The 12,520-nt window shown below is 33.9% G+C and overlaps 1 protein-coding gene across 9 annotated transcripts in view; it reads right to left on the bottom strand.

The window, feature by feature from the left end:
- The window catches only part of LOC118202998 (uncharacterized), a 309,092-nt gene that overhangs the window by 93,436 nt on the left and 203,136 nt on the right, over nucleotides 1-12,520 (bottom strand). For all 9 annotated transcript variants that reach the window (XR_015038645.1, XR_015038646.1, XR_015038647.1 and 6 more), the window contains one exon: nucleotides 3,722-3,915. Coding sequence is in view for 6 of the 9 variants with exons in the window: in XM_085807995.1 (XP_085664121.1) it covers nucleotides 3,722-3,915 (194 nt within the window). In the remaining 3 variants the exon portion in view is untranslated. The remainder of the gene's footprint in view (nucleotides 1-3,721; nucleotides 3,916-12,520) is intronic.

The following is a 12,520-nucleotide window of genomic DNA, read 5'->3' on the forward strand; positions in this document are numbered from 1 at the left end:
AGTAGAAGAAACAAAAAACCTCGGAACACAGATTGGAATGCTGTCAAGTAAGTCATTCGATACTTGCACACAACTAAAGACTTTAAGTTGGTCTTTAACAGAATTCAAGAACCTATACTAACTGCATATTCGGATGCAAATTGGGCAAATGACAGAACAAGAAGAAAATCCATTAGCGGATACATATTCAAACTAGGAAATAACTGCATTTCATGGAGCAGCAAAAGGCAAAACTGCATTGCACTATCTTCAACTGAAGCAGAATATATTGCAGCAGCTAATACAGCACAAGAAGCACAATCTAGGACTAAAACAAAATCTGCCGATTACTCTCTATGAAGATAACAAATCATGCATCAAACTATCAAAAATGTAGAATAATAGCTCCAGAACAAAGCATACAGACGTGAAATACCACTACTTGCGTGAACTTCAACACAACGGGATCCTGAGCCTAGACTACTGCAGAAGCTCCGACATGATTGCAGATCTACTCACCAAACCACTAGGGAAGCCTGTGTCCGAGAAACTTCGAGAATCACTGCAAATGGCAATCCTGCCCATCAAGTAGGAGTGTTGGTATGCATATAGTGATTGACTATCGCCAATAGCACGATAAACTGCATGAACTGGAAATTCCTGCAAAAGAGTTAACTGTGTAACTCTCTTATTCTTTACACTTACTTTTCTCACTCCTTCAGGAAAGGACAGTGATATGACACTCTCTATAATATAACTCCTTTTTAAATGTATATATTTGGAATACTAACAAATTTTTATCTATTTTCATGTATTAATAAAGAATGTGTTTTGTGATCTTACAATTTCCGTCTATGCCTATTTTGGAATTACAAGTTAATTAGGTATGATCTCGCTTGATGCTGCGCTGGATACAAGGTAAGAAGAATCATTTTGCTTTCTACTTTTATTAATTTTTTGTGAAATTTTGAGGCTATAAAAATGTTTTACAACAATATAATACAATGAATAAATAGAGCTTGTTATTTTACATATATATTTAAAAAATTAATTGTAAAAAACATGTAAGGAATAGAAATAAAACTGTAACTGTCACACATTGCTACTGTAAATAAAAAGGACTTGTACCTTTCGATGACTCAGCACAATGTTGCATCTTGAGAAAAGGATGTTTAAGCAAAAAATAAAAGTTTCTTTTTTTTATTTTTTTATCAGAAATCTACCCTTTCTTGCCATAACCACCTACTTTACCAGGCTGATTCTTCTCTGAGCCCAGTGTTCTCTCTGATCAAACTTGGTTCTATGAATACAACATTTTCAGCAATTCAAGGCTACCCCAAATGATGTGACAATGTGTAATCAGGTACTAAAAGTCCTTCTCCCAATGCTACTAAGAATATCAAAAGCACTGCAACTAACTGTATGTTCTGATGAATGCTATTTCAAAAATCATTATGTACTTCTTTTTAAATCTCAAACAGAACTGCACAAGCATCTTCTGTCCACATTTTCAACATGAGTACATAAAATCAATATTTAATCTAAGTAATGTTGGACATTTAATTACAAAATAATTTTTATTGTCCAATTTATTGATAATTTAGTCACTTGTGATGTGCACACTTTGATATTATGATTACAAATTTCAATAAAACCTCCCCCCCAAATCAAGATTTATATATACAATCAGAGGAATGCAGAACCATGGAATAAGATACCACCAAGCTGAGGATTCTGGATAATCTTGCAAAGTTTTACTATAAGAGGATGCCCTATTTTCTTGCCATACAATATCTATGCAAATAAAAAATCAGATAAATGACAAAAATTCTTCCTCATCCAAGTAAAAACGTTTGATAGCAAGTTTGGTAAAAAGAAACATCCAATGAAAAAAATTTGAGCTACAGTAATCTTGGTAATTTTCTTGTTTCTATTCTTTATACTTTTCTTCAACTATTTTTTTAAAATGTGTTATGGATTTTTAGATCACCTGTATCTAACTTGCAGAGAAGCATATAACTTAGTATTTACCACCTTCCACCCAACCCTATAAAATTATAAAGAGCCTTAAGTCAGCAAATATAGTTGCAAACACCTGGCCTGCACATCTGAGAAATATGCAAGAAAATCAAGGATAAAATTATAAGAAACATTTATATTGTGTAAATTTCTCCACTGGTGTGATTCCAGTGGTGAGGTCAATAACATATGAGAGTATCTAATCATGAAATCTTTGAATATTGTTATTCTGAAAAAATAAATAAATAATTTTCATTAGAAATGTTCTAATGAAAACAACCCCAAAATAATACTTGCAGCTACTTAGAACTTTTAAGTCTCAAGTTGCTTATTTATGCTGACAATAACTAAGGTCATTTACTCCTTTAGATTTAACAGATATACAGAAACAAATAACTATTTGCAGTAAACATGTAACATGGGGATCGGAAAGTAATGTCGTTTCTGAGCATGTCGATATTTCATTGTCATTTTTCAACTCATTATGTATCTCAAAGGCATGCCAAAGTCATTTTAAGGTTATTGTGATTTGCTCACTTTTGAAAAATTCAATATTAAACTTTTTTTTTTTTCTGCAATTTTGGGTGAAATGGCCAGCTAAATACCAGAAGAGCATATCCGGCATTGTATGCTTTTTGAGTTTCGTAAGGGTAGTAATGCAACAGTTGCGACCAAAAACATTTGCAATGTTTATCCACATGCATTATATGTTCGTAAATGCCAAAGATGGTTTTCCAAGTTCAAATCTGTTAATTTTGATCTCTCTGACTCCTATTGATCACGAAGACCAACAACATGGCTAAGGGCAGAAGTGGAAGCAAATCCAAGTCAGGCAATCGAGGAACTGTCAAACACCCTTAATGAACCTTGGTCGACCATCCAAGAACATTTAAAGCAGATTAGGAAAATAAGCAGAGCAGGTGTTTGGGTCCCCCATAATCTATCCAAAGAGAACAAAGCCAACCGATTCATCACATGCAACATATTGCTTCAATGGCACCATACAGAATCATTTTTTGATTACTGGAGATGAAAAATGGGTCCTACATGATAATCCAAAACACAAGAGGCAGTTTTAATAGGAGTTACCAAGGATTTACATCCCAAAATGGCACTTTTGTGCATTTTGCAGAAGTGTTCATTTTGAATTGCTGAAACCTGGAAAAACTTAATGCAGATCTTTATTATGAACAATTGGATCGAGTGAACCAATCTTTAATGGAAAAATATCCGGCAATTGTCAACAAAAAAGGCGTCATTCTGCAATACAAGAATGCAAGACCGCACTGTGCAAGACATGCATTGAAATTAATGAATTGGAGTGGGAGGTACTGCCTCACCCTCCATACTCGCCTGATACTGCACTCTTGGATTTCCATTTATTTTGATCCCTACAACATTTTCTTTGTGGCACAAAATTTGAAATTTGGATGACATCCAAAATGCCATCTTGAGATTCTTTACTCAAACATGAACTGATTTTTATCGGTCCAGGATTGAAAATGTGCACACTAGATGGCAAAAGATTGTTGATAACGAGTGTGATCATATTATTGATCAAAAATAAAAACTTGTTAAAAATTTATTCATTTGAATTTAATGCAAAAACATGACATTACTTTTCGGTCCCCGTACTATATTACCATGACGAAATTGCTGAAAATAAATCCAATAAGATAAATATTTCTTCAACCAGGAATTGAAATTTAATGCAAGAAATTACATTTCAGACAGCCCATTCTCCACTTGTGCTTTAGAACCAGGGGGCACAACATCCTTACAGGAAGAGCTCACAGATGTATAACTGGCCATGCTGCAATTTGATGAAGACGGGACATAAGAGAATAGGCTTGCAGATGTCCAAGGTGAATAAAATGATACTACATTGCCATCTTCCACAGTTTTGAACAAGCAGAACTGAAAGCAGAATTAAAATCAAAATACAGAAAACAGAAGGTCTTCTCCAAAGGAAAACAAGGTTCAAATATAATTTTTTTTGAATAGATTTAAACATTAGCCAAGTAAGAAAATAGTTTAGCTGTCGACAGTTAAACCTTAACAGTATAGAATTCTATGTGGCACTTTAGTGTCTATATAGCTGCAAACCTTGAAATATGAAACAGCAAGTTCTTGTGTGACAATGAGGAGATTTTAAAGCTTTCAATACTGTGCTGTGATACCATTTCAAAAGAACTCCAAAATGACTTAAATTCATTTTACGAGTTTCATTTTGTTTCATTCATTTTCTCGTATAATGCATGATTTAAATTACTAACTAATATTTCTAATGTGATTCTGATGTAAAATATATTAATAAGATATTCTAAATTTTATATTCCTTAGCTAATTTTATTTCACAATTTTCTTACAGAGAAAATTTTGAAAGGGAAAAAACATGTTATTTGTCAAAGTACTTTTAAATACTAAGATTACAATAAAACTAATAATTAAACTACTTTGTGAGTTACTTTAGTAATACACCATTTATTAACATAAACACAATTAAAAACAAATATTGACTGATTAAACATTAACTGAATTTCCATAAAAAGTTCTACAAATATCTAACGTAAATTATGACAATTCATATAAATAAAATTTAATAATTATCTGAAAATCACCAGGTAGTAGGGGAATGAAATTTGCACAATTTAAGTTTAATTAATTCAATAAATTAAGTTGAACTTAAGAAACTCTTTTCCCACTAAAGATTAAAAGTAAAAAATCAAGAGACTCAGTGATCTACTGAAATGCTGGAAGAGTTTGTAGCTATGTCTTTACTATCTACTTTAAAATTAATTGGGGACCCTGTAAAATTAGGTTAATTCTTCTACATCAAACTATAGCTGGAATACTTTCTTAAATATTAATATTACACTTGCTTCAAAAATCAAGCATGCACTGCAGACTAGCAACTTTCAAAAGCATAGCTGATTTTGAGTAGCTGAATATGGCTGCAGATGCAGATGGCAGTGGGCAAATCTATGTTTCACCCAATCATGATTGATTGCCTGAACATATGATAGTCAGACAGTTGATGAAGATGCCAGTATTCTGAAGGATTTGAGGATGTACATTTAAATGCTGATATGAAGAGTTTGTAGAGACATTAGGTATTTTTTGGAAAGCCGGAGAGATGAAAAATGAGCAATCGCCTTTGCCGGGAATCGAACTACGGACCTCTGGAATACTGGCCCAGTGTGCAGAACCACTACACCACGAAGGTGGGAGAAATACCTTATATACTCCCCCTTTTAAAGGGCGAGTGGGGTTTTAAGGGACCCAATCGCCAAATCCTGGGTGAGAAGAATCATCATCCAACACCCTTTTAGTTCGGGCACCACTGTAGCGATATTAGGTACTTTTTGGAAAGCCGGAGAGATGAAAAATGAGCAATCGCCTTCACCGGGAATCGAACCACGAACCTCTGGAATACCGGCCCAATGTGCGGAACCACTACACCATGATGGCCCGCTAGGAAGGCGGGAGAAATACCTTATAAGTTCATAAATTTTTCAAGATAATTTTTGATGGTATTCAACTATGTAAGGCTGAAAAAAAAAATGGCAGATAGTGAGTCACAAATTTGGGACGCATTAAAGAAGGACTGTACGTCCAACATTTTATTCTTCCATGCATATGTTAGCACTGGAAATATGCAAATTTGGTGACTGATAATGTGGCGCACAATGGATGCATGTTGGAATTTCGATCTATACTGTTACTTAAAGTGAATGCGGTTTCTGAGATTGATCAATATTGAGTAATTATGGCTCGAAAGCCTCATTTAAATGAAGGTCAAAAGTTGCGAATAATTGATAGAATCAAAGATCAAACAGAAAGGGAGGTCGCCCAATACTTGAAATCCTTTACAGTGTCATATTGAGTTTGCAGCCATCAAGCACTGGTTCAGTTGACAGACAGCCTCATCAAAGGTGAACAAGACAACTGCATCAGTACACTATATCTGTTGTACTGGGCTCAAAGAAACTGTGAAGTGACTACAAAAGATTTAGTTTTAGACTTTCAGGCTGCCACAGGACCTTGAACTAGCCATTCTACTGCTGCATGAAGGCTTGACAAGGTTGGACTGTATGTGAGAAAACCAGTGGTTTGTGTTTCTTCAGCTACGAGAGATGCCCATTTAAACTGGTGCTATTGTCATGTTCATTGGAGACAAGACAACTGGGCCCGAGTGCTGTTTACTGACGAGCCCAGATATAGACTAGAACATTGGTTCTCAATGGGAGTGGTACCAACCCCTAGGAGGCAGTAAAAGGGTGCTGAGGGGCAATGAACTTATTTTGGGCGGTAGGGGCGATGAGCATGTATTTTCATTCGAACTTAATTTAAAATCCCCAGAGAATTTATTAAATTTGTTCCATTTGTACCAGTAATAAAAAAAAACTTAACGCATTTTTATGAAATTTTAAGAATGGTGAGACAAATCAGCAAAAAATTAATCCTGACCAAAAAATAAAGATTTGTCGTTTTTCCTGAACATCAGAGCCAAGTTTCTGAAGGCACCGTTTGTTTCAGGGGTACTAGCAGCCTCACTAAAAAAATGTGACGATGGTTTATGTCAATATTAACTGCTAAATCGGTGAAAGCTCATGCCACGGGCAAAAAGTTGATATTGCCAGCTGTCAAGGAAGTTTTAAAAACAGTTTTATACCATCCAGCCTCACAAATGTTGTAAAAAATGTCTCATTAAGCAATGAAGAATTGATAACATGGCAGAAGATGTTAAAGCTTCATTTTGCAAAATTTTGATACCCACCGAATTTTGTCTTCAGGTTGATAAATCAACCTTGCCAGGTACTTATGAGGCTTTACTGTAAGCATATGTCCGGTTTGTGAAGGAAGGAAAAATTATTCAAGAAATGCTTTTTGCAAAACCTTTGACTGCAGATACTAAAGATGAATCTATTTTTATACTGTCAAAGATTATTTTAATGAGAAAAATATTCCTCTAGTGAACATTATGTCTGTTGCGACTGATAGAGATCCTGCAATGATGGATCAACATCATGGATTCATCGTCTTTTTGAAGAAAGTGGTACCAAGTATTTTAGCTGTTTACTGCATGATTCAAAGACAGCAATTAGTTGAAGAAAAGAATCAGCTACCGTTCGCATCAGTCATCAAAATATGCAAGCTCTACTGTGAATAAAATTTGCAGTAATGTTCTCAATGATCGATTATTCAGGCAGCTGTCTAAGGACAACTATGAAAAATTCAGTCGCTTACTTCTACACACCGAGGTTAGCTGGCTTTACAAAGGCGCCTGCCTCAATAGATTCTGGAATCTTTTCAGCTACATACTTGAGTTCCCAAAGAGAAAAATGTAGCTCTGAAAGAAAAATTACTAGAATTTAAGGCTGATATTGCTTACATGACCAATTTATTCACAAAATTCATTGGAATTAATTTGCAGTCTCAAGACGAAGAGCTCAATTTGATCACAACAAAACAGCCTTCATAAAAAAACCCACTTTGTGGAAGGAGAACTTTGGTCGCAGCAAGCTCAGCCAGTTTCCAGTCTGCATAAGAGCAGTGAATCCCCTTCGATGAAATATATATTTACTGTCGACACCTTTAGTCTTTGCACAAGGACTGTTCTGAGTGGTTTCAGGACATTTTGTCCTTGAAAGTCCTCAGTGGGTCATGAACCCTTTTATAAATATTGAGACAGCAGAGGTTCAGCTTCAGGAGGAAATAGCCGAATTTTCAACTAATGAAACTTAAAAAGTTTTGAAATTGGTTTCTCTTCCTCCTACCTCGTTGAGCGAGGCATCAGTGCTGTGACTGATACCATTACAAAACAAGAAGTCGACTCCAAATCATGGAAAGAGGGGATTTGCACCTTCATCTCTCTAAAAATACTGAACGCAAAGTTCAGAAACTGGCTCTGAACGATTAAACACAAACATCCCACAGATCATACTTGACTGTTTCTTGGGTATTACTCTTTTAGCGTACTTTTTGCTCTTCTTTTTTGATTATTTAATGAAGAATAAAGAATTTTTAAACATAAAACAATGCTTAAGGAATTTTTTCTGGCATTAGTCATTTCACTTTTAACAAAGGGAATGTAATTACCTTCCAGGCAAAAACTATTGAGTTAAATAAAAAAAATTTTGTAAGTCTACTGAAAAAAAATCCCTTTTCCATACCTAAATTACACGATTTTCACAAAGGGGAAAGCTTTTTCACTTCTTACAGGGCGGCAGCTTCAAAAAGGTTGAGAAACACTGGCCTACAGAGTGATTTTTGACATATTTTGACCTGGAGAGAGGAAGGAACATACAACTTGTCTTTCTTTGTCCATGAAATATCCCATTTTCACAAACCCGGTTTAATGGTTTGGGGAGGAAACTTGACAAATGGCTGCACGGAGCTGCACATCTTTTAAGAAAGTTTTGTAACTGTTCAGAGATATGTGGACGTATTGGAACGCCATGTTAGACTGTTTAAGAGTGCTGTTAGCCCATAGTTTTTGCTAATGGATGATAATGCTCAGCCTCATCAAGCATGTGTGGTGTCAGAATACTTACAAACAGAAGATATCACTCAAATGGATTGGCCACTTTACTCATGTGGCTTGAATATGAGTCAGTATGTGTGGGATGCCCTAAGGCTTCGAATTCCAGCACACGAAAATCCTCCCCGGACCCTCAAGGAGCCCAAAAGTACACTTTTAGAAGAGTGATGTGCGGTTACACAAGACTTGATCAGCACTTTGGTAAAGTGTATGAAATCAAGATGTGAGGTACGCATATTTGTCCAAGGTGACCATACACCATATTAAAGATAAATTATTTCCACAAGAGGTGACTTAATTTTTCCATCATTTTCCAGTTCAGATAAATTTGGTTTTAATTTCAACATTTTGTGAATAATCAACTGCCAAACATTGTAATTTATGTTAACTAATGCTTTTGTCCAAATTTCTATTAATATAATTTTTCATTATGTATCAGTTGCATTTTATTTCTGTCATTATCCTTCAATTTTGATGACCAGTGTATTTCACGAGCAAATGGATGTAGCAATTTAGTGCACATATTTGACAGACTGGTTCACCAAATTTAAAAGTTGCTATGGATATAAGACAGTTAAAAATGCCAGCTGAAAAATTTGCAGATGAAGTCATCAAACTAATTAATAGTGAAATGTCATCTGCAGAAAAACATTATAATTCTGATGAAACTGATCTTTTCTGACAGCATCTGTCTCAAAATACCTCAGCAAACTCTGCAGGAAAAGCCCCGACTTGCTCCAGAAATTCCGAAGTGAGATTAACGATTCTGGCACATGCAAATACTGCAAGAACGAATTTTCCATAATTGGGGAAAAAAAAAAAAAAAAAAAAGGACCTTGGGCATTTAAAGCAGCAAAGATTTTCCTACTCATATATCATTCAAATAAAAAAGTATGGATAACACAAATATTAATAACTGGTTTGAAAAATCATATCATACGCAAGACTTCGCAAAATTTGAAATTGACTGGTTTACTGGATGATGCAAAATTTGTCCTACTTATACACAACTGTTCAGTTCACACATCACTTAACCCTTTGTTGCATCATGTCCACTCTAGTAGACAAAAGTTTAAATTTCTTTATTCTTCTGTAAATGCCTTAACAGATTCCATTCCTGTGTTTATTCATTCTATATTATTAGAACTTTCAACTGTCGATCATAGACGGCTGTATAGCAGCACTAAGTAAAGCATTGCTATTTGGAAAATGGCTGCTACTTCTGTTTCCAAGTTAATACAATTTCTCATAGTAAACATTATATAATATTGCTTACATTTTCTTATACTGCCATTTTTTTATTAATAATTAGTAATTTTAGACATTTTATTTTAAATGTCAGTTTGAGAAAATTGTGGAGTGGATAGATAAAGATCTACTGAAAAGAGTGAAATGAAACCCAAATGTACTGCTTATCAAGCCAAAAAACCACTGGAAATGTTTATGCTTGGCAAGGAATTTCTAGAACATTTGACGTATGAGAATCCAATAGGTACAGGTTACAAAATCGTAGCACAATAAATTCAATCACAATCGACCAAATGAAGGTATTTCGGAGGATCTGTATGTACATGTCAGTTGTAGATTTACTTACCATTTAGAAGATGGTAATGATCACTGCACACAAGGCAGGAAATGATTTCAAATGCAATGACCGTAAATCGTTGGGAAGAGATTTGTATGCATGTACGTATATGCATGCTGCCCACTGTAGTGAACTAACTGTAGCAATTATTTAAAACGAAATTTGAATAAATTTTTTTATTATTATTACTAAGGTTATTTTAAGTAGAAAAAATACAAACATTTTCGTTTAACTTTTCTAGATTGTTTGTATGAAACAAAGGGTTAAAGGTTTTAGCAAAAGATAACATCTTTGCCTTATTTTTTTTAAATGTACATCCATCATTCATCCATGGATATCAGAATGCTGAACACACTGAAATACAGATACAGTACATTTTAAAAAGCATATTAAATTTTCTGTATAGTGGCAAGACCATTAAAAATTTTTTAAAATATTTTAATATAAAAATATATGCTGTATGGAGCACTATAAGGTCAAGAAAAGACATGACTGCAGATATTAAAAAAAATGCATGGCATAATTTATAGCTAGGTACCCCATTTCAAGGTGATAATGATCATAGTTGCGAATCTGAAGGCTTACACACATCATAAGTAAATTCTGAAATTTTTTAATTAATGAAATTTGTAGAGAAGGGATAATAAAGGAAAATGATAAATCAGAAGTCTTCCATTGTGACAACAATGTTCCAATCATCAATGAACTAGTGATGTAGAAATCAGAAAAAAAAAAAAAAACGTAGATTATATCCAGGCAATATTGCTACCGATAGTGAAGAAAGTGACAAAAAGGTTGATGAGAACAAAGATTTTTACAGATAGTTTAGTGGGAATTCTCGCAATGGCAATTAAGGGACTTGAACAATAAAACTTGGCAAGAAATTAAGCATATGTATAAAATTCAAGAGAACATACAAGCACAGAAAATGAAGTAACATTAAAAGAGATATTTGATAAAATGAACAAACAAATATTAAGATTTTTTCATGAATTGTAATTCTCTTAAGATCATTAACACTGTACTATTTGATACACAACTATTTAATATTTTTAGTTTTATAATTTCTACATGCCATCTTACTCAATTTAAATTGATAATGTGTAAAATTTGGAAACTTCTGGAGCTCAGAACTGGTGAAATCTCAATGATTCCATATGTCAGACCCTGTACTGCAATTGTTAAAAGCTGCAGTAATACCATCGCTAATACAAAATTAGAAATCTCCAAGAAAATTATTATGCATTGCAAATAAATAGAAAAAATAAGTTATAAGACATCTCTCATGCATGCGAAATAAACATTAAAAAATGATTAGCTTAACACTATGATCCGCTTTTTATTTAGTCGTGACAGCGGAAAGGTATATTTACACTTTTATGATAAAGGCATTAAAAGCTACACTTTAACACTAGCACTTTGGCTGTAATAGACATACCTCTGTTATTCCATAAACCATTGGTATGATACATGATCAACGTAAATTGAATTGCAGGCATCACGTTTTAATATACAATAAATTAGACAATGAATTAAATCATTCATGATTTAAACCCACTTTATTAAGAAATTGAAGTGCTAGAGACTTCTGGGAGAGTATTTTGAAAGTATACTCACCTTTTGCTTTTTCACTGAAAGACAGAATGTAATTAACTAGCTTTGGATAATTCATATGTATGTGCTGAAGTGTTGAAAGTGCATATGGTATGTTTTTTTCACTTCTTGTGTTGTAAATGGTGTGCAGGGAAATTAATACTGTTATTATTAATGTGTGTAAAATTATGATACAGTAAGACCCCGCTTAACGCGGGGGATACGTTCCATCAAAGTAGAACGTAATGCGAAACAGCGCTAAACGAGGCTATCTTTACATGTAAATATTGGGGTTAGGGGAAGATGGCTAGGAAATTGGTTAGGTATTAAATTTAAAAAGTATGTTTTTTAATAAAAATAAAACCAAACATTTATTTCTTAAAGCCCAAATTAATACCACATTATTATTTCTTGCAAAAATAAAAACAAAATATAAATAACAAAACGAATATTCTTAAAAAAAAACAAATAAAATTCTAAGTCAGTCATATTTAGTTAGCCTTCCGCGTTTTCAGTGTTCTGCCTTTTTGTGACAAAAGCATCTAATGTTGTTTGCCTTTTTCTTTTGCGTTCTTCTCTTAAAAGTTCTTCATAAACGACCACGCCTTACTTTTGAGCTCCTGTCAAAATTCGGATCATTTTCAATGAATTGATCCACTATTTCAGTTATGGTAGACAACTCCTTTTTACAAACGCCATCGAAAGTTCTTTTTGCTCTTCTTCTGAATCACTGCTGTCAACATTTTTGTTTTCTTCTTGTTCAGTTAATTCCTTGAGGTCATCATTAGAAAGACTAGCCG

This window comes from Stegodyphus dumicola, chromosome X1 (assembly GCF_044657685.1).
Source record: "Stegodyphus dumicola isolate Sdum_Otavi_A_Nest chromosome X1, ASM4465768v1".
Taxonomy (NCBI): domain Eukaryota; kingdom Metazoa; phylum Arthropoda; class Arachnida; order Araneae; family Eresidae; genus Stegodyphus; species Stegodyphus dumicola.